This window comes from Physella acuta, unplaced genomic scaffold (assembly GCF_028476545.2).
Source record: "Physella acuta isolate Inbredline_101_S28 unplaced genomic scaffold, ASM2847654v3 ptg000100l, whole genome shotgun sequence".
Classification (NCBI taxonomy): Eukaryota; Metazoa; Mollusca; class Gastropoda; family Physidae; genus Physella; species Physella acuta.
Window position 1 is genome coordinate 178,983 of NW_026731620.1, and position 25,051 is coordinate 204,033.

Below are 25,051 nucleotides of genomic sequence, written 5' to 3' on the forward strand. Positions count from 1 at the left end.
TACATCTCCCCCACCCCTACATCTCGCCCACCCCTACATCTCGCCCACCCTACATCTCGCCCACCCCTACATTCCGCCCACCCCTACATCTCGCCCACCCCTACATTCCGCCCACCCCTACATTCCGCCCACCCCTACATCTCGCCCACCCTACATCTCGCCCACCCCTACATTCCGCCCACCCCTACATCTCGCCCACCCTACATCTCGCCCACCCCTACATCTCCCCCACCCCTACATCTCGCCCACCCCTACATCTCGCCCACCCTACATCTCGCCCACCCCTACATTCCGCCCACCCCTACATCTCGCCCACCCTACATCTCGCCCACCCCTACATCTCCCCCACCCCTACATCTCGCCCACCCCTACATCTCGCCCACCCTACATCTCGCCCACCCCTACATTCCGCCCACCCCTACATCTCGCCCACCCTACATCTCGCCCACCCCTACATCTCCCCCACCCCTACATCTCCCCCACCCCTACATCTCGCCCACCCTACATCTCGCCCACCCCTACATTTCGCCCACAGCCCTCTAAGCTCGCCTTTAATTACCAATGCAGCTCCTGTCATTCACAACACCCGTCACGTGCCTGCCGTTAAGCTCCGATGTTTTCAGCTCAGGAATGAGCTTACACCTGAAGCTGCAAGGCCTTAAATCTCTCAGACTATGAGCGGAATTTTTCCGGAGGGTTAGGAGCACCGGAAACTGATCTCTGGAAGTATCACAGAAAAAATACACTAGTTCTAAGTCAATGTCCAATGCCGTTTGATTAAGTCTGGAATAATTAACTAATACTTGAAAATCTAAAAATAAAATCATTAATTAAATCAATCATTAATTAAATTTCTTTAAGACGTCCCGGATGCCAATTACGTCATCATAACACATCCGGTTTTTTTTCCGAGTCGGAAAATAATCTGGTTTTTATATTTTGATCCAGACGAATCGCTGAAACAGCAAAAGACGAAAATCTCTTTTAATCAAACAAGCAATGATTTGCGCGCGGGATTAACCCAAACAGACGTGCAGACGATAATTAAATCACGCGCATCAAGTTACCTGCAGATCACCCACGTTCTGGAATCACGTGATACCCACGTGACACCAGATGTATAACCGTCATATTTTAAACCGTCATGTTTTTATCCTACCCCACCTATAGCAGCGCAGTTTTTGAAAACATTCCAGACATTTTTCATCTAGGCAAAGTGTAAGCTTCAGGAAAAAAATCTGATGCGTTGTTATAAATAGACGACATTCAATATCTAATTCCTTTCTGAACTCAGGTGGTATTCTTGACATTAGTTTAACAAACACACACACACAGACACACACACACACACACATATATATATATATATATATATATATATATATATATATATATATATATGTTGCATTCAACCATGTAAAGTATTTCGTACGTATACTCAGAATACCATAGCAGCTGTTTACTTTCAAGAAACCCAAGTGAATAGGGAGGTATTGTACCCGTGCATGTGATAGAAAAGTAGATTTTGTATTAGCTGGTCATTTTACACATTCATAAGCCTAAAAAAAACGACTGACCCTTACATATGTTCTCCTTTCTGTACAAAGAATTTCAAATGATTAAAAAAAAATTAATCCGAGCTAAAAAAAAAAAAAACTCCATGAAGAAAATCTTTTTACCGGTATCCGTGCGCGTAATGAGGCGCATTCATCCGTGACATTCCCGCCTTAATTAGATGGAATATATGCATGTCGTTATAATCACCCGCATACACGTCACTAGCAACAGTCTATACAATCCCGCGTTCCGGAAGTTGCGTAACAATCACAAAGAAACTAAAAAAACAATCGAGGCAAGCAGACGGAAACTAAACGAAACAAATTTACTTTCCCGTGTACATTTTATCGCTGTTGACAAAATAAGTACCGGAGTAAATCGTCGAATCAATTGGCCTTATTACGTCATCACAGGGGCCGTTATTGAAATACCATTACGTCATTTAAAGACGGCGTACTTGGGACTCAGTGTAGGTTAAAGACTTTTACTTTAAAGACATTTTTTTGTACTTTGTTTTTAAAGATCTTCAGTCTGAGGACGTTCGAGTAGTTTTATGAAGTTTATTTAAAGACGTACTTTCAATTTTAAAGTCAGTTTTAATTTAAGACTGTTTTAATTTCAAGACTTTTTTAAATTTAAAGACATTCTATTAATTTAGAGCCATGTTTAAACTTAATGACGTATATTTAATTTAAATGACTTATTTTTAATTAGTAAAAACTGCTTTATTTTTTAAAGATATGCGTATAATTTAAAGACGTTTTTATAATTTAAACACTCACATAATACTTTAAACAATTTCGGGTAATTTAATAACCACCTTCTTAGTAGATATAGACCTATGATTTGTTTTGTAAAAATCATTTTGAATATAATGAAAATTGTGCAGTCTAAAGACCACTATTATAAAGACAATTTTGCAATTAGACCTCCCCCCCTCCCCCACCTCATCATACCATCGTCACTACCAGTAAAAAAAAATGTCGACGGTTTAAATTATTTTCTCTTCGCTTAAATCTTCATTACCAAAAACAAAAAATCAACTACGATCTGCAAATGGATGTGACCGAAAAATTTCCCTCTAAGATTTTTAATTTATAAAACTTGTTTTTTGGCGTAGAAATTTTATATCGTTTCCCTGCTCCGTCGGTCTAATCTAATAGCTGCCACAAGAAACAAAGGGAAGGCAATCGATACAATTTTAAAGCCAAGGCTGGAGGAGTATAGCGCGAGTGAGCTCCCCTTGTCGATGCCGCTGATAAACTTGGCGCAGTTGTTTTTACTACACGGCCATCTGTGCGCGTGATATCGGAGTTCAGTCCCCTGTTTGGTCGAGGGTTTTCTTGGATTATAAACTCTTTGCTACTGTAAGTACATGTAATATAATTTAAACAAAATGCTACGTAAGTACATGTAATATAATTTAAACAAAATGCTACTTTAAATAAATTTGATACAAGTAAAACAAAATGCTACTGTAAGTACATGTAATATAATTTAAACAAAATGCTACTTTAAATAAATTTAATACTATTAAAACAAAATGCTACGTAAGTACATGTAATACAATTTAAACAAAATGCTACTTCAGTACATGTAATACAATTAAAACAAAATGCTACTTTAACTTATTTTAATAAAACTAAAACTAAATAATACTTTAAATACATATCATATAATTAAATCAAAACGCTACTTTAAATACATAAAATACACTTAAAATACATATAATACAATTAAACTAAACTGCTACTTTAAATACATGTCCGTCCTACAATTAAATCAAAACGCTACTTTAAATACATAAAATACAATTAAAACAAATAATAATTACTACAGTAAGTACATATAATACAATTAAACTAAACTGCTACTTTAAATACATGTCATACAATTAAAACAAACTGCTATTTTAAGTGCATGTCATAAAATAAAAACAGTTTTCTTATGTTAACATATATTCAATGAAATTCAAACTATTTTTTTTACTCATAACACATCTAATACATTCTGCTTTAAGCAGACCTAATGCAATTAAAATAATTTTCTACTGGAAGTAAATATATAGTGAAATTACTATATGTATATCTGATAAAATTCTACTGCAAGTATATCTAATAAACGTAAATAAACATAACAACGTTGTTATTTCCAACGTTGTTTGACATTTCATAGTTCGTGATATATTCTTTTAGGCCTGTCCTTGAAATTATTATACGTGTAATCATGTTATTTAAATACTTATATAAACCTACTTAAAAGTTCCATATTACAAATAAATTCAAGTTTCGTTATGTATTGAAATCAAGTTCTATAACTTATTTAAAATAAAAGTTTAGAATGAAAAATAAATCAACTTCAATAGTATATACGAAATCAATAATACAAATGAAATGAAGCTTTCTATTGAATTCTCAATCAAGGTCTATAGTATATTAGTCATTAAGTTCAACCATAGAACTGAAATCTACTGCTATAATATTATAGTCTAAATCAAGTTCTGTTTATTGTTTAAGTGATATTGCCGTGCTCCAAACATAATGTTGTTAGCTTAGCGTAATGACGACATGGTAAAACTCATCCACCCCCCCCCCCTCTCCCCACCACTTCTCTATCCATTCTACAAAACCTGATTAACAGCGGCATCAAGTTTTCAAAGAACGATTACTCGTGTTTACAATTAAATTAATACTTTTCAAATTTATTTACACTGCGCTCACCAGATTATAAAAGCTAATGCGTTCGATTGAAATTTGGGATTTTAAAATTTCATAGATGTAACAAGAAGAGAGGCAACTCTCGCAAACAGCCTGGGGTCGTGGCGGAGTTATGCCTTTTTGTTAACATTACATTTGATGTGAATTACGTTAAAACCTTTTTTGTTGAAATACATAAAACTTTTTTCTTACAAACACATTAAATTATTTACGTTGTAAATATATTTTTGTTAACAGAGTACTGGCTGAACCTTTATTTGATAATCGTATCATTGTTTAGTGCAAACCACCACCCCCACCCAACGTTCAGCCCCTGGGGTAGGGTAGTCTCCAGACACCACCAACCGTCAAAGAAACACTCAGCCCCTGGGGTTAGATCGAGTCCTGTGAGTGGGGCGGGGAATATCTGTTTTCAACTATGTACTATCTATGTGTGTGTGTGTGTGTGTGTGTGTGTGTGTGTGTGCGTGCGTGTGTATATGATTTTTGCGTGCGTGCTTGTGTACGCGTATGTGCGTGTACGTTCTGTGTGTACGTATGTGCGTGCACGTTCTGTGTGTACGTATGTGCGTGTACGTTCTGTGTATGCGTATGTGCGTGTACGTTCTGTGTGTACGTATGTGCGCGCTTGTTTGTGTGAGCTGGCTATTACTGCTGTCATTGTGGCTTGCACTGAATTCTACTGGCTCAAGTGTCGCAAACATTCTATCTACATGTTAATTTACCACCCAAAAAATCACACGATTGTTAAATTACCACCCACAAAGCATCGATTCTTAAATTACCATCCGAAAACCGCCCAACGCCATTTACAAACCACCCTAATCTTAAATTACCACCTACAAACAACACGATTCTTAAATTACCACCTACAAACAACACGATTCTTAAATTACCACCTACAAACAACACGATTCTTAAATTACCACCTACAAACAACACGATTCTTAAATTACCACCTACAAACAACACGATTCTTAAATTACCACCTACAAACAACACGATTCTTAAATTACCACCTACAAACAACACGATTCTTAAATTACCACCAGAAAACCACCCCGCGCGTCAAGGTAATGTCCGCATCCAACACGATTCAACTTCTCCGCGAAAATCGTGTAAAATTTGATCGAGTTTTCGTGACTAAAATTAACTCCCCCACGCCAAGTAGACCAAACCAAGTGGCCAGATTTTTTAAACAACACCATTCAAGTGGCCAGATTGTATTAACAACACCATTACATGCCGTGCTAGAAAGACGACAACCTTTAAACGAAACGCACGCTGTCGTGTTTATGTTCAACATCAAAGCTAATGAAATTATTTAGAGGAAAACATGGCGATTCGCAGCTATCATTCAGGTTAATTTACAGGCGGCTGGCGATTTACACTCAAGAATTAATTAAGTGCATTTAATCTTTACATCTTTACGTGGCTAATTAACAGTGCTGGAACGGTTATTGTGGTGGTTACAAAACTGGGACATTAAACGAGAGGGTTTAACAAAATATGGTCGAGTCGGTAAAACTCATGGTTGCTAAACCGAAAAGTCTCGAGTTCGAACCCTCGGGCAGATGAGGCTTGTTAGCTGGGGACAGCAATTCATCTTGGAGAGACAACTCCAAAATTAAACAACTGCTGCCTTGTAGATTGTTCTTGGTTGGACAAAGGCTATGGAAGCAAATCCAGAAAGAAAAGCAGGCTGAAATCGGAGTCAATGACCTCAATGGCGCATAACCAGTTGACACGTAACGCTTAATTGTGTTGGAGGAAATCCCTTCCAACACTAAAATTTAGATCGAAGAAGAAGATGGTTTAACCAAAGTATGTTAAACTAAATAATTTAGCTAACATACGTTAATTTAAATAGTTCAAAAAAAATATGTACATTTAAATTGCCTAACTAAAGTATGTTAAACTAAGTGGTATATCTAAGAAATGTTAAGTTAGCTGGTTTAACCTCCTTATGTTAAATTAGTGGTTTATCAAAGATATTTTAAAATAGATAGTTTAACAAACATTCGAAACCTACGTCGTTCATCTAAATATGAAACGAAGTGTTGAAGAAATAATATAATACTTTTATTTTAATTACAGATAATTTTAAAAACAAAAATATTAACCTTAGATCTTTAAAGGTAACAATTTTCAAATAGAACGAGTTTAAACATCAACAAGTCAATGAACTCATTGTTTTCAAAGGGTTAAAAGAAAATGCCCCCAATCAGTTTATCTGCAGAAGACAATTAGTGACCTAACACTCACTGTCCACGCCCCGTCCAGGTCGGCATGCCACGAACCCAGGGGCGATAACTCAGGACTAATTGATTCGTTCTTTGAGAAAAAATTTGGAGAAAACAAACATTCAAATTTATAACAATTGCTGACGAAATGGGGAAAATTGCGCTGTCTAATCATCCGAAACACATTATTTATTATTTTTTACTCGCGTTATGTTAAAATTGTATTGGAAAAAATAGTATGTTCAAAATATATTTACAAACAAATTTTTAAAAATGTAAATAATCTTTTTTTTAAAAAATATATAATGCCCCTCCCCCGCAAATTTAGGTCCGCCCCTACCCCATGCCCACTCAAGAAGCAAAATGTCTGCAAGAAACTCAGGTGTCGTAATTGGTAGGGTTATGTTACACGTTAAAGCGTTACCAGTAAAAATTATTTCTTTCTCACGTGTTCTGACAAACACAGAAGAACTGGTACTCAAATCTCAATCAGTTTCAGACATCACAAAGAAAACTTTGGCATTGACTGTTAATATAATAATTTCCATCTCGTTAACTTGTAAAACTAAAGAAAATATTCTTTTCATAGTTATGTTTGGAATTTTTAAAAATTGTGAAAAACTATTTTAAAAATTTGAATGAAATTTTTAAAAAAATATTTAAACTATATTTTATTTGCAATAAAATAACTAGTTTTAAATTGAATATTCGAAGCAAAACATATAAATTGAAATATTAAAAATGTAGGACAGCTGTTTAAAAAAAATGATACTAAAATATTTAAAATAAAATATTTGATATTTAAAAAAAAATATTTGAGATTTAAAATAAAATACTAAAAAAAAAATATTTAAAACAAAATAGTTCATATAAATCTTTTCTTTATATAATTTAAATAGTAGTGTACTGTTACACAAAAACTTTGTTATTAATACGTGTTATTGCAAATTTTAAAATCATTTGTAATGACTTAAACATTTTAAAATAGAACAGAATCTCGTGGAGAAAAGAAATTCGCACCTAGTGAACTACTTCCGGTAAACAGAAATTAATAAAACTTTGAAAGAAGGCAGAGATTTTGATCTTTTACTTATTTGTAATATTTCATCTATCTATCTGAAACAATACTTAAGTAATAGGCTTTTGAAAAATCAAAAGTAGAATAAATTCACTTCCGGTAATCGGAAATCGCAAAACTACAAATTTGATACAATACTTATATCTGAATTTTCATCAACCTAGCTCTTAAGGTGATAATGTTATCGTGTTGACAGACACACACACACACATCCACACACACATACTGTTACGATCCCAATGGATCTTTACCTGTGTTTGGCCCCATCGAGGAGGGCCAGGTAATTAAAATGAAATGCTTAGGCATGTTAATGCACTGGCCAGCATAGGCCGTGAGAGTCTGGGGTCTTGACGGCCACACCACGGATTAGATTACACGCTGTGGGCGTGGCAGAATTGGAGTCTTCGGGACTCGGGTAGTAACGTGGCCAACAGCCCATAAATTACCTGGTGACACCACGGGCTGACCGTTGATGCTTGACCTAGGCTAGTGACGGTCCGTGGTTTACGGCTGGGTAAACCTTCCAGATCGGACGGGACCGAGGGGACCGTCATGGACGGATATGACCTAGGGTCAGGCCTTAATTAAAATCGTTCCCACGGTGTAGAACGGGGGACGAGTACTTTAGGAGGGTAGAGGGGGACACTCTCGAGACACTCGGGACACACACACGGAGACGGACGGACACGTCTCGGATAGCTAGGTTTAGAGGAGACAGACATGGGTCGTCTCTGTGAGCTAGTGGAAAGCCACGACATGTACTAGACCTAGGCTAGGCTTGACAGTTAGGGACAAGTAGGGCAGTCGTATTAAGGACTTTAGTTGTTGTAGATAGTTGTGTATATTTCTGATAGTTGTACTTCGGTGGCGGGTTAACTTTAAGTGTGTAATTTGTGGCAATAAATAGAGATTACTGAAGTTGGCTTTTATTCATTTTTATTTTTCTTCTTCTTGTTTACGATCCCCTGACTAGTTCGAAAGGATTAGAGAAGGGGGTACGTAACAATACAAACACACAAACATACACACATACACAGACATACGGACAAAATTTCAAAACTTTGTTTTTCCGATTCATGGAGGTGTAGAATGTCGAGATTTGTGAAAATCTCGATTTCGATTTTTTGCACGATACTAATGCTTCCTCTTTACTTCGTATTCGAGAAAGTAAAAATCTAGAGAACTAAGTAACTCTAAATAAAATATCGATGCATATGACTTGATTTTCTATTTTGCTAAAAAACATTAATTAGACGCTAAAAGCTTATTGCTGACATTTCATTTTTGAAATATTATTTTCCTGCCCGAAGAACTACGGGCTTCTGTGCTAGTAAAACAAAGAAATCGCTTGAATAAAAACACGGGTCGTCACATAAACAAGACTTTTAGTTTAAAAAACCTAACTTTTATAAATAGATGTAAGGAGTGCTAGAGAAAACATACATGAAATATTGACTTCAACTTTACTGAACAAAACACCAAAACACTTCACAATATAAATAATTGTTAATGTAATATTTATAAATGTTGGCTTAAGCTCCAACCAATCACTGTAGGTCTCACTGATAGCTGCTTAGCTTTGTATAGGTTTCTTTAATGTATTAGGGGGGAATAAAACACACTACCTCTCTAGAAACAAAAATAGCAGCGCCTTATATTTGTCAACCTTATTATCTAACCAATCTAGATAGAAATATAGTACAAGCCCCGAAAAACGTCTACTACCCCCCGACCCCTCCCCCCCCGGAACTAAAGTTTATACAGAAAATATATACTTTTCCCAGTGTCGTCCCCCCCCCCTCCCCAGGAAATTTTAGTCCCCGAAAATTCAAAGTCCCCCCCCCCCCCCCCCCCCAAGAGAAAAAGAGAAAAAAAGTCTTGAAGAAACACTGTATATATGCCACTAATCTCTACCACTCCCAATACCATCAAATAAAATAAAAGTTCATGTTAAATAATATTTAACGATCCACAAATAAAGTATATACCATTTCACAGTTTGTGATCAAAATACCCAATTAACCTATATACAGACTCAATGTGTTTTTGACTTTTAACAATAAGACAGCGATTGAACTGTTTTCGTTTCACAATTTTGAAACCAATACTACTTTTTATTGTGTTCACATATATCACAATGTTGTTTACGGCAAAACTGTAACTCAATTTCGACCAACTTCTAATGCAGTGATTTCGTTCATCAGTCCTGATTCGTTTCCTAAGACAGTCTGTGATTTTTAACTTAATTAGATATTACATTACTTATTAAGAATTACTGAATTCTAAATTCAAAAGGACAGCAGAATCCGGTTCTAGCGATCTTTTGACCAGTCATGTGACTGTAGTGATTCACCAGTCATGTGACTGTAGTGACTCTCAAGTCATGTGACTGAAGTGACTCTCAAGTCATGTGACTGAAGTGACTCTCAAGTCATGTGACTGAAGTGACTCAACAGTCATGTGACTGTAGTAGCTCTCAAGTCATGTGACTGTATTGACTCAGCAGTCATATGACTGTAGTGACTCAAGGATTTAACTGCGAAGAGAACACGAAATTTAATAAGGGGCGGATAATTGTCTTTAAAAATTATTATTTCTTTAAAGAAAGATAATTTGTTTTATTTTCGGTGTATTTGAAATCTTTTTAATTCAAAGATTTTTACATTTGTTTTATCACTTCTATTTTTGCTTCCTCGCACGATTCGAAATTTAAGAAAAAATTCAATCACCCTTTTTTATTTGATATTTTATTTCATCAATCAAACTTTCATTTTGAAAAATTGAAATTAAAATAAAAGAAATTTAAAACAAAATTTCGGGTTTCATCAACGTCTCAGGTGGTCGCGGATGTGGCTTAAAAACACAACAAATTTCAAATTTCTCCGACTGCGTTAAGGTCAACACGACACACAATACGAATCCCTAAATCTCAACTCTTTTAATTATAAACACCAAAAACACCATCCAAAAATTAAAGAAAATTATCAAAGTTTTTTCTTCCCCCCTAAACTTCCAAGAAGTTCTCCAAGTCTCTTCACACGACTCCAATCTAGCGGGACTTTGGTCACGTGACCAGTTCAGCCAATCCGAGATCAATTACTCTAAAACTTGATTTCTCTCGTCACCTCCTCGACCTATATTTTTCGGGGGGAGGGAGGGGGGGGGGGGGGGTTGGGAAGAGTTAGCGCCCTTAGCATCGACACACCATTTTACTTGTTGTCGCCCTTGTTCTCCTGCATTAGATTATGTTCAGCCTTCAGTGGGAGCATTTGTGGGAGTTGTCTTCTCTCTACCTGTCCCTAGTGGAGCTTTTCTAAAGGAACTCATCATATACATACATATATATATATATATATATATATATATATATATATATATATATATATATATATATATATATATATATATATATATATATATATATATATATGAAGACAATGTATATATATATATATGTATATATATACATATATATATATATATATATATATATATATATGTATATATATATATATATATATATATACATATGTAACACACGCATATATATATATATATATATACATATGTAACACACGCATATATATATATATATATATATATATATATATATATATATATATATATATATATATATATATATATATATATATATATATATATATATATATATATATATACATATATATAAATATACATATATATATTTATATATCTATATATACATATATATATGTATATTTATATATATATATATATATATATATATATATATATATATATATATATATATATATATATATATATATATAACAAAAATCGAGATTTTGCCAAATTTAGCCACAGAAATTAAGTTTTTGCAAAAATTACTCATGAAAAACATAATTGAGCTGCTATACGTTTTTATCAATGTTGCTATTTTAGAAAAAAGAAATTACTCGAAATGTTAATCTGACGAACTTGAGTAGATGTTGCAGAGATATGCATAACTGTTGCAACAATTACACACATAAAAGCTTGTAACTGTTGTAATGATTACACACATACATATGTGTAATTGTTGCAACGATTACACTAGCCAGTAAGCGCCCTGATGTTTGGAACTCAACCATTCAGTATCTTTTAACAAAACGTGTTTGATCAGATTGCTATTCAACTTTGTTGTATCAGTCAATCGATTTTAAAAGTACAATTACATATTTCACATGAGCCTCTAGAAAACAGCTGTATATGATTAAGACAAGCACTAAATACCAGTTTTTAGCGCAATTTCCATTCTGGAGAATTGCGTTTATTAACTCGTCATTTCTGGGAATGGATGGATGGATGGATGAATGAATGTATGGATGAATGTGTGTCCGGGCTTTAAGTCGTATCTCCTCCTCAACGAAGCAATATCGATGACTAGTTTCAAAAGCAATTATGTTAAGCAAGTTACGAGAATGAGCATAGGCCATAAAAATTCCGGGTTTCTTTCATGTATTTCCCGTAAAAGCCAAAAAACCTCGAAAAAATGCAGTTTTTGGCCCATATCTCGGCAACCAGACCACTTAGCGACTTGAAACATGTACCAATCGATTCCTGTCATAATTTAGAACAATATTGCCGAAGAAAGTTTTCAAAAATATTCTCTCGTTCGGTCACACATTTTAAAATTACATAAACACCTACAAACCGATTGTTCTTCTAGCTTGAACGCACCCCAACATTATACGTCAGAGCTATTTTTAGATAACATAAGGAAATTGCGCACAAATGTCACTAGACTTTTTTAATTAACTTGTTTTGTTTTAATACAACCCAAAACGAACCAAGAAATTGTCTTCTAGCAGAATTTTATTGAACAAAATAAAGATTTATTTTTATTGAATCGCATATTTTCATCCCTAAATATAGAAATAACTAGGCCTAATTAAAAAAAAACAACAACAATTAAAATGTTTTCCTCGACAGCCCATATAAACAACGTGAATCGAAGTTTGAAAATAGATTTTAATTAAGGCCCAAGGCTGTCGTCTCCAAATATTTTGACAAGCCAGATGTGTTGGCGCTTTTCTGCACTTGACTAATTATCTCCCATTTCCAGTGGACAAAAATTGTATGCTATTATTCCGCTTAACAAAAGCAAGTCTTAATGTTGTTAAACTAAAGCTAGTCTATTTCCACGTCTTATTTATGAAGTTAGTCTTATTTACTTATTTCCAAAGTAAGGCTTGACTTCACTTGATGAAATCACGAGTCCACTTGTCAAATGTTTTAATTCCACTTGACAAAATCTCTACTGTACTTGACAAAACCTCTACTCCACTTGTCAAATGTTTTGATTCTACTTGACAAAATCTCTACTCCACTTGGCAAATTTCATGTTACAACTTGACAAAATCTCTACTCTTCTTTACACTAGTAAGTCCACCCCTAGACTCCACCTATCTTAATGTCTAAACCTGCCCTTACTCCGTCTAGTCATTACCAACTGCAGCAAACATGTCAATAACTGTACCATGTTGATGGTGGCTTCCGGTGGGGTGGTGGGGTGGGGTGGTAGGTTTTCGCACCAAGTTTATCCTGACCTTAGAACACAGTTAATGACTCTATTATTATAGTTCTCCTGATGCTGCTTGTACAAAAGAGAAAAAAAAATCTCAACACATGTATGTACGATTGATCTATCTGTCGGAATGTTGGTAGCGTTATCTAAATGTTCCTTCCTATTAAAAATGTATGTCACGTTGATCTGGGTGTTGACATACTAAAGACAGAATTTTTAAAATCAATACACGTCGTCATATTGATTTATTTTTCTTGGTATGTTGGTAACACTGAAACTTTTCTTGGTATGTTGGTAACACTGAAACTTTTCTTGGTATGTTGATAACACTGAAACAAATATGGATGTCACTGGTAACGATTATTACAACGTTACCATAGTACGATGTCAGCATTTTAAGTCAGGTTTGACATTGTTGACATCTCACTGTCAGTATTTTGATGTCAGGTTTTAGCTATGTGTCAGACAGAGCCCTCGCCATTAGGTTTCATGTTACTCTCTCGTCTCCTTCTCCTACATCTCCCGTCTACATCTCCCCTCTATATCTCTTCTCCTCCTAAATCTCCCCTTTACCTCTCCCCTCTACCTCTCCCCTCCTCCTAAATCGCCCCTTTACCTCTCCCCACTACCTCTCCCCTCCTCCTAAATCTCCCCTCCTTCATCTCCCCTCTACCTCTCCCCTCCTAAATCGCCCCTCCCACCTCCAGGGGCGTAGCGAGGGGGGGGGGGGCGGGGGGTGCGGACAGCACCGGGTGACACCATTTAGAGGGGTGACACCAAGGCAAAAAGTAGCAAAATATATAGAGAAAAACTTGAGGGGGGGTGCAAATCGAAAGTTTGAGGGGGGGGGGTGCAAATCGAAAACTTGAAAGTTTGTCCCCGGGAAGGGTCGCTACGCCTCTGGTGACACCCGACCTCGCTACGCCACTGCGCACCTCTCACCTGCTACCTCTTTCCCCATCTCCTACCTCTCCTCTCCCCTCCTCCTTTCTCTCCCCTCTACCTCTCCCCTCTACCTCTCCCCTCCTAAATCTTCCCTCCCACCTCTACCCTCCTCCTTTCTCTCCCCTCCTCCTACCTCTATCCACTCCCCTCCTCCTCTCACCCCTCTCACCCCCCCCCGTATGAAAACCAACCCAACGATACAATCTACTGTTTCACAGACACAACTCCAGTCTGACCTTGACATTTTGGGTCGATTGACTTGAGAATAGTTTTTAGTTACGGTTGTAACATTAGTCCCAAGGTCACATCATAATGTGGCATTAGTTTTATTTGTTACAACGTATGCTAATACATGCTCTTTATATGATCAATGTTGACGTGTTTACGTAGGTTTATATACGGTCAACAAAATACTCAACATATGTGCTAACGTAATGCACACTATAACGTCGATGCTTATTCCAGCAGTGTTGATCAGATACTTGATTCAGAGAGTTGACAGCAAATGACAGTTGTTGTTGTTTAGTTGCAGTGTAATAAGCAGTGGTGATATGAAGTATATGTGTGTGTGGGGGGGGGGGGGGTAATCTGTTTAAGCGGATTATCAGTTGTCACTTGTATCAGTCACTTTCAGGGTTTAACTTCTGTCAGTCATAGACAGGGTTTAACTGTTGTCTACCGTAGTCAGCGGTTTAATTAACTGTTTGAGCAAGCTAAAAATCATTGCCCATAATTTAGAAGTAAACTCAAGACAATTGTTAAAGTATATATTTTATATACAAAGTATATTGCCCCCCCCCCCATCCCCGCCCCCAAAAGAGATGCCTGAAAGAAACACTGGTTGTCTTCCCATTTCATCTTATCAGATTTCCTGGCACTGTACCTCGTAGGTAAGTTCTCTCCATGCGACATGGTGACACGTCTGTTCCCCGTTAATGTTTCCTGTTTTAATGACCTCCAGGAGAACATTTTAATGGCCATTCGGACTTTAACTCACGTGACACACTGCGACTTTTGAACTGCGGTCGTTATATATTTTTACTCAAGTCGTTTTTGCAGTCATAACTCCAACTGCACCCAATTTAAAATAAAAAATTCACTTTCAACGCTTTGAAAAAAAAGGAAACTGTGTCCTTGTACAAAGCCATTTGGTGATTGAAAAGTAAAAACCCGTTCATCCATCGATCTCATCGAGTAGAATCTCGTCTCCAATTCCCCCTAACAAATATTTTAGCACGAACCTTACTCATAAACTTCTACCATCGCCCTCCCCCCGTCCCCCTCTCCCCTCCCCTACACGTGCGCTTTGATTCACTATTCACTAATTTCACATTAGAACTATCCCACCTTACGAGATAGCCACGCGAAAATCTCGCGTCACAGGCGAGATCCCGTATCTTAAGCGAGATCTCGTATCGCAGACGACATCTCGTATCACGGGCGAGATCCCGTACCATCGATGACCCCTGCGAGCAGGGGTCCGGATCCCCTTGAAATTACCCGGGCTTTCTCGCCGACTCGAGATAGCGGGACTAAAGACTCGACTGATAAGGGGAGTTAAACCTTCCATCAACTTTGAGCAGCGAGTGGATTACAGCCCCTGCCTGTGGAGCACTGGTTCAACACGTCATACTTAGTAGAGGGGCTTGTGGAAACAGAATCATTCGTTTATAGAGGTGGTGTCACGTGGTTAGGGTGTCGGTGATATCACGTGGTTAGGGTGTCGGTGGTATCACGTGGTTAGGGTGTCGGTGATATCACGTGGTTAGGGTGTCGGTGGTGTCACGTGGTTAGGGTGTCGGTGGTGTCACGTGATTAGGGTGTTAGGTGGTGTCACGTGGTTAGGCTGTCGGTGGTGTCAAGTGGGTAGGGTGTCGGTGGTGTCACGTGATTAGGGTGTTAGGTGGTGTCACGTGGTTAGGCTGTCGGTGGTGTCAAGTGGGTAGGGTGTCGGTGGTGTCACGTGATTAGGGTGTTAGGTGGTGTCAAGTGGGTAGGGTGTCGGTGGTGTCAAGTGGGTAGGGTGTCGGTGGTGTCACGTGATTAGGGTGTTAGGTGGTGTCACGTGATTAGGGTGTCGGTGGTGTCACGTGATTAGGGTGTTAGGTGGTGTCAAGTGGGTAGGGTGTCGGTGGTGTCACGTGGTTAGGGTGTTAGGTGGTGTCAAGTGGGTAGGGTGTCGGTGGTGTCACGTGATTAGGGTGTTAGGTGGTGTCAAGTGGGTAGGGTGTCGGTGGTGTCAAGTGGGTAGGGTGTCGGTGGTGTCAAGTGGTTAGGGTGTCAGTGGTGTCACGTGGTTAGGGTGTCAGTGGTGTCACGTGGTTAGGGTGTCGGTGATATCATGGTTAGGGTGTCGGTGGTGTCACGTGGTTAGGGTGTCAGTGGTGTCACGTGGTTAGGGTGTCGGTGATATCATGGTTAGGGTGTCGGTGGTGTCACGTGGTTAGGGTGTCGGTGATATCACGTGGTTAGGGTGTTGGTGATATCATGGTTAGGGTGTCGGTGGTGTCACGTGGTTAGGGTGTTGGTGATATCATGGTTAGGGTGTCGGTGGTGTCACGTGGTTAGGGTGTTGGTGATATCATGGTTAGGGGTAGAGGGTGTCTACACTGTCACGTGGGTGGTGGATACACTCCACCAATAGTGATTCTGGTGGATTATCGCCACTTGTTGTGTTGGAGGTTGTTCCATAACCCCATCATCTACCACCAACCCCATCATCTACCAACCCCAGCATCTACTACCAACCCCAACATCTACCAACCCCAACATCTACCAACCCCATCATCTACCACCAACCCCATCATCTATTGCCAACCCCATCATCTATTACCAACCCCAGCATCTACTACCAACCCCAGCATCTACTACCAACCCCATCATCTACCAACCCCAACATCTACCACCAACCCCAACATCTACCAACCCCAGCATCTACTACCAACCCCAGCATCTACTACCAACCCCATCATCTACCAACCCCAACATCTACCACCAACCCCAACATCTACCAACCCCAACATCTACCACCAACCCCAACATCTACCAACCCCAGCATCTACTACCAACCCCAGCATCTACTACCAACCCCATCATCTACCAACCCCATCATCTACCAACCCCAACATCTACCAACCCCAGCATCTACTACCAACCCCAGCATCTACTACCAACCCCATCATCTACCAACCCCAACATCTACCACCAACCCCAACATCTACCAACCCCAGCATCTACTACCAACCCCAACATCTACCAACCCCAGCCTCTACTACCAACCCCAGCATCTACTACCAACCCCATCATCTACCAACCCCAACATCTACCACCAACCCCAACATCTACCAACCCCAGCATCTACTACCAACCCCAACATCTACCAACCCTATCATCTACTACCAACCCCAGCATCTACCAACCCCAGCATCTACCAACCCCAGCATCTACTACCAACCCCATCATCTACCAACCCCAACATCTACCACCAACCCCAACATCTACCAACCCCATCATCTACTACCAACCCCATCATCTACCACCAACCCCAGCATCTACTACCAACCCCAGCATCTACTACCAACCCCATCATCTACCAACCCCAGCATCTACTACCAACCCCATCATCTACCAACCCCAACATCTACCAACCCCAGCATCTACTACCAACCCTATCATCTACTACCAACCCCAGCATCTACTACCAACCCCATCACCTACTACCAACCCTATCATCTACCACCAACCCCATCATCTACCACCAACCCCATCATCTATTACCAACCCCATCATCTACTGCCAACCCCATCATCTATTACCAACCCCATCATCTACCACCAACCCCATCATCTATTACCAACCCCATCATCATCTACCAACCCCATCATCTACCAACCCCATCATCTACCAACCCCAACATCTACTACCAACCCTATCATCTACCACCAACCCCATCATCTACCAACCCCAACATCTATTACCAACCCCAGCATCTACTACCAACCCCAACATCTACTACCAACCCCATCATCTACCAACCCCAACATCTATTACCAACCCCATCATCTACCACCAACCCCATCATCTACCAACCCCAACATCTATTACCAACCCCATCATCTACTACCAACCCCATCATCTACCACCAACCCCATCATCTACTGCCAACCCCATCATCATCTACCAACCCCATCATCTACCAACCCCATCATCTACCAACCCCAACATCTACTACCAACCCTATCATCTACCACCAACCCCATCATCTACCAACCCCAACATCTATTACCAACCCCAGCATCTACTACCAACCCCAACATCTACTACCAACCCCATCATCTACCAACCCCAACATCTATTACCAACCCCATCATCTACCACCAACCCCATCATCTACTGCCAACCCCATCATCATCTACCAACCCCAGCATCTACTACCAACCCCAACATCTACTACCAACCCCATCATCTACCAACCCCAACATCTATTACCAACCCCATCATCTACCACCAACCCCATCATCTACCACCAACCCCATCATCTACCAACCCCAACATCTATTACCAACCCCATCATCTACCACCAACCCCATCATCTACCAACCCCAACATCTATTACCAACCCCATCATCTACTACCAACCCCATCATCTACTACCAACCCTATCATCTACTGCCAACCCCATCATCATCTACCAACCCCATCATCTACCACCAACCCCATCATCTACCAACCCCAACATCTACTACCAACCCCAACATCTACCAACCCCAACATCTACTACCAACCCCAGCCTCTACTACCAACCCCAGCATCTATTACCAACCCCAGCATCTATTACCAACCCCACATCAACTGCCAACCCTATCATCTACTACCAACCCCAGCCTCTACTGTCAACCCCAACATCTACTGCCAACCCTATCATCTACTACCAACCCCAGCCTCTACTACCAACCCCAGCATCTATTACCAACCCCAACATCTACTACCAACCCCAGCCTCTACTGTCAACCCCAACATCTACTGCCAACCCTATCATCTACTACCAACCCCAGCCTCTACTACCAACCCCAGCATCTATTACCAACCCCAACATCTACTGCCAACCCCAGCATCTACTACCAACCCCAGCCTCTACTGTCAACCCCAACATCTACTGCCAACCCTATCATCTACTACCAACCCCAGCATCTATCACCAACCCCAACATCTATTACCAACCCCAACATCTACTGCCAACCCTATCATCTACTACCAACCCCAGCCTCTACTACCAACCCCAGCATCTATTACCAACCCCAACATCTACTACCAACCCCAGCCTCTACTACCAACCCCAGCATCTATTACCAACCCCAACATCTACTACCAACCCCAGCATCTATTACCAACCCCAACATCTACTACCAACCCCAGCCTCTACTGTCAACCCCATCATCTACCACCAACCCCAACATCTACTACCAACCCCAGCCTCTACTGTCAACCCCAACATCTACTGCCAACCCTATCATCTACTACCAACCCCAGCCTCTACTACCAACCCCAGCATCTATTACCAACCCCAACATCTACTGCCAACCCCAACATCTATTACCAACCCTATCATCTACCACCACCCCAGCCTCTAAACCCAACCCCAGCCAACCCCCAGCGCTGTTAAACAACTGATCATGCCACCAACGTTGAACCTACTTTAACCATCAGCAACAAACGAGAAGAGAAATGTGACACTCCTACATACATCCAGCCCATAAACCACAGCGACATCAAGTATTTCTACACCCGACTGGGATTATATTTCAAATATCTTTTGCAATATTCTAACAGCAATTTGTTTGATTGCTTGCTTTAATAACGTGAACAGACGGAGGATGTTTACATACAAGTAATTTTATAAGGATCACGTGTGCGGCATGTTTATTCATGGGTAGGATCACGTTTGTGACAGTTTTTTTATAAGTGAAAGGATCATGTAATGGTAACTTTATTATTGTGTAAACATCACAAATCTGACAACTATATAGTAGTGTAAGGATCACGTATGAGACAGTTATATTTTAGTGTAAGGATCACGAATGTGACAGTTATATTTTAGTGTAAGGATCACATATGTGACAGATATATTCAGTGTAAATATAACGCGTGATACCGTGTTCTCGGTGTATTAATAGGAGAAAAAACATAAAACACAAAAATAAATGAACGACTTTCTAGATACACACTTCATATAAACTATGAGTAAACTAGATATTGCCCTCTTTTATTTGGACTCCCGTAGATATCCTCCCCCCCCCCCCCCCCCCCCGACCCCCCTAGCAGCATTGAGCTACTTTACCTATTTATAAAATTAAGAAAACCCCGTCTGGAAATAAAATTTATTTGCCGGTAATTTGACTCGCTACACGATAAATTTATCTGGCAGGTTGTAGGTTCCCGGCGTAGTTTCTGTGATAAATGGGTGATAATTGAGACAAGTCGACGCTACATTTCACCCAGAACTGAGCTCATGGAAAAATGGAACGAAGGGAAGTAACTGAAATAATATCGGTCCATGATGATTCTTCCAAAATCTTGTAAAAAAAAATAGAATTGTAGCTTAAAATCTGAAATATTTCTGCACTTTTAAAAAATGTTACTACTTTTAATCTCGAAATATCATTGAATTTTAAAATTTTGTATAATATTTTTTTAAATGTATTCTCATTTAGGCCTACTTTAATACTTTAGTGTCGTCATAGTAATGGCCAGAAGCTTAAGTTGACACAGCAATTTGATCTTAACTCGACTTACCTTCTTAAGATAACCTTGACTCTACTAACCTACTTAAGATAACCTTAACTCTACTAACCCACTCAAGTCAACCTTAACTCTACTAACATACTGAAGTTAACCTTAACTCTACTAACCTACATAAGTTACCCTTAACTTTTCTAACCTACACTCAAACTACAGCTATGTTGTGTATTGTCGGCTACAGGACATTACCCCCCCGTCAATTACCCCCCCGGACTTTTCCCCCCGTATTTACCCCCCGGAGCAATTACCCCCCTGTCAATTACCCCCCTGTCAATTACCCCCCTATGTAATTACCCCCCTCCCCCAAACTATATATATATAATATATATAACAAAATCTAAATGTACAAACATGAATAAAGGTTAAAATAAGCAACATAAAATATAAATTTTTGAATTTTTATTTTCTGAAATAAAAAAAAAACAAAAGGAAAACTTACAAACATTAAAAAATATATACAACAAAATCTACAAAAGGAAAACTTACAAACATTAAAAAATATATACAACAAAATCTACAAAAGGAAAACTTACAAACATTAAAAAATATATACAACAAAATCTACAAAAGGAAAATTAGAATTATATGTACTTCAAAAGTTAAAACCGACTGGACATAAAAAGACAACGTCAAAAGACAAACCGACGGACATCAAACGCGGCAACACATTTAGGGTGTAGCAAATTTCATTCGTCTGCCACACAAGTCCACTCCCCACACGTGGTGCCTTCCAAAATTAGAATTATATGTACTTCAAAAGTTAAAACCGACTGGACATAAAAAGACAACGTCAAAAGACAAACCGACGGACATCAAGCGCGGCAACACATTAAGGGTGTAGCAAATTTCATTCGTCTGCCACACAAGTCCACTCCCCACACATGGTGCCTTCCAAAATTAGAACTATATGTACTTCAAAAGTTAAAACCGACTGGACATAAAAAGACTACATAAAGAGCGGCACCACATTTACATTTTCTTACATTTTCGTCATTAGCTTTTAAAATCCACTCCTTCACAATAAATCAAGTGATAAAAAGCCCACATAAGCAGTGACATTCTCAATCTCCTATACATATTATGATATTAAGTTGACCGTGGTGAGGGGGGGGGGGGGGGGTAATATCCTACTGTTGTTTTTTGGGCGGGGGGGGTAATGTCTGGGGGGGTAATTGACAGGGGGGTAATTGCTCCGGGGGGGGTAAATACGGGGGGGAAATGTCCGGGGGGTAATTGACGGGGGGGTAATGTCCTGTTCCCGTATTGTCAACCCCAGCTTGACCAATACAAAAACTATCAGAAACTTCAGCATAGCCATCTGACCACCAACCCCCACAACCCCCACTGATTACCTCAATGTTTTACGCCATCTTGCACGCTACCACTTAATTGACAGTAATTGTCACTTGTCTAGCAAAGAACCGTGTTATTCCGGCAAAGAACCGTATTATTCCGGCACAACTTGAAGAGGACGACGCCTCCCCAGTGCCGTTAGCTCAGGGCCTGGGATTTTGTCTTCTGGAAACGTCCTTGACCCCTGAGAGCCAGTGCTGGTCAGTGGCTGGAGGTCGCCACAGACTTAAAACATGGTTAGGTCATTCTTTAAGCTGACCGGGACGTTTTTTCTAGGTTTATCAAGGACAATTATCTTGTCCCAATAGAGACATTTTTTCTTTGTCTAATAGGGACATTTTTTCTTTGTCCAATATGGACATTTTTTTGGCCAATAGAGACTTTTTTGGCAAGTAGGGACATTTTTAGTTGGCCAAAAGAGACATTTTTTTGGCCAATCGATACGTTTTTTCTTTGGCCAATATGGAAATTTTTTTGGCCAATAGAGACCTTTTTTTGGCCAGTAGGGACATTTTTAGTTGGCCAAAAGAGACATTTTTTTGGCCAATCGATACGTTTTTTCTTTGGCCAATATGGAAAATTTTTTGGCCAATAGAGACATTTTTTTGGCCAGTAGGGACATTTTTATTTGGCCGAAATAGACATCTTTTTTTCTTCGGCCAATCGAGACGTTTTTTTTTCTATGGCCAACAGGGACATCTTTTCTTTGGCTCAAAGCGACATCTTTTCTTTGGCTAAATGGGACATTTTATTACTTGCTGGAATAAACCTTTGGCTGGCGGTGAAATTTTTTTTTCTTTGCCTTGGGTTATGTGTTATTATTTGCCTGCGGGGGGGGGGGGTCATTCTTTGCCTGGCTGATTACTTTTTCTTTAGCTTACGAGCCCGATTTTTGGACATTTTTTGAGCTTATTGGGACATTTTCTTTCTTTTGCATGCAGGAACACTTTTTGTTTGTCTTTCTTCCGTGGACATTTAGTTTTGCTTCTAATGAATTTTATCATTGGATAACTGCACGTATTTACTTTATTTTTCCCACGTTTTCTTTAACTTGCTTTCTCTGTGTCTTTCTGTGTTTGTTTGTCTTTCCAATCAAATCTTGCGATCGAAATTTCTGGCACTTCTCAGTTAGCTAGCGCGCTGAAATTTTCAGGGAAGCTTTCTTTTGGATGACCATAGAATATGCAATTGTTATTATTACTAAATTGATCAATGGAAACATTTTATTGAGCATTTTAGACCGCTATATAATCTATATATATAATTCTCCTCTGCAAGCCATTAGAAAAAAACCAGCGACGCGTAGCTAGCCTCTCTCTTGCCGCGCGCAGTGAAGCGAACGATCCCACTTCGCAACAGGCTTAGGGGCAGATAATTTAGTTTTAACCGACTTTAAAGTTACAGGAGATAACTATTACCACTGGTGGCCAGTTTGGGGGAGACGATATAGTCGAGTGGTTGGGCACACGATTGCTATCCCACTCGACACGGGTTCAAATCTATGTGTTCTAGTCAGTAACGTATTCACACAACGTGTTTTTTACGAGTTGTCTTTTTACGAGTTGTCTTCGTTTACCCAAAAAAAAGTGAAAAAGATAAAATCGGTAGCAAGATTTTAATGCAAACAAACAGACAAACACTAAAAAGTAGAAAATAATAATCATTAAAAAAGTTTTAAAAAACCCACGTTTTCTGATTGAACTAAAAAGTAGAAAATAAATACTATACATCACAATAATGCAAGCGATCACTCTACTATAAGCGATCAAAAACGTGGGGCGCCGTGATTTTCTTACAGTTTCTAATACTGTTGACTCTCTACAAGCTCCCTAATAAAAGTCAATAGTATTATCTAATCAATAGTAATCTAACTTTTACTTCGGCGACCCACGTTTTTGATCGCTTATAGTAGAGTGATCGCTTGCATTATTGTGATGTATAGTATTTATTTTCTACTTTTTAGTTCAATCAGAAAACGTGGGTTTTTTAAAACTTTTTTAATGATTATTATTTACGTTGGCTTTAGTTCAATATTTTTTTTGTATTTGACTCTTAAAAAGGTATCATCCGATTATGTATGTTTTAACAGATCTTGGACAAAGATGAATTCCTGAGCATCTAAACTGACAATGGGGTGGTGGTGGTGGGGGGGTATCGTGACCTCCATCGAGGTCACAGCTAATCGCTAATCACGGCTATTCTTTTCACCTCCCAGCTCTATGTTGAGTGAATTTCACGCTGAAATTGTTTCTCTCATCACATTAGCTTCTTAGCTTTTGCCTAATTTTTCACTTTACATTTTCAGTTTAACATTTCAATTTTGGACTGACATTGTAGTTTAACAGTTTGTTTTTGGGATGACAGAGTAGTTTAACATTTCAATTTTGGACTGACAGTGTGAGTTGGGGGAGGGGGTTTCAATAAACTATAAAAAATATATATTCAAAGTAAATAAGTTCAATCAAATCTCTTTTTATTTATAAAGGTTACCTACGCTAGCTTCATCTCTCTCAACACTTTCAATCCTAGTGTAACGTTATATTTTTCTCAAATCTAGCGGGCCAATACTGCTTTACTTGATTTGGGTATCGTTAAAATCTCACGGGAAATATACGCCGTCTTGCACGAGAAGATGTAAAGGAAACTATTGTACAGGTCATTGGGACTTGTTCTAAAAATAGCTGACTCGATAAGTGTGTGCTTGAAATATGTTCTAAAATTGTCTAGTACAGGAAGTGTTTGATTAATTCAGCCTTTACATCGGATTTTATCGTCACAACATCATACTTTACCGACACAACATCATACTTTA

The 25,051-nt window shown here is 39.0% G+C and overlaps 1 protein-coding gene across 1 annotated transcript in view; it reads left to right on the forward strand.

The window, feature by feature from the left end:
• Positions 1–19,750, forward strand: part of LOC131930728 (uncharacterized) — a 105,485-nt gene extending 85,735 nt beyond the window's left edge. The window contains exon 2 of the mRNA XM_059287325.1: positions 16,770–19,750. Coding sequence (XP_059143308.1) covers positions 16,770–19,750 — 2,981 coding nt within the window. The remainder of the gene's footprint in view (positions 1–16,769) is intronic.
• Positions 19,751–25,051: the final 5,301 nt, after the last annotated feature.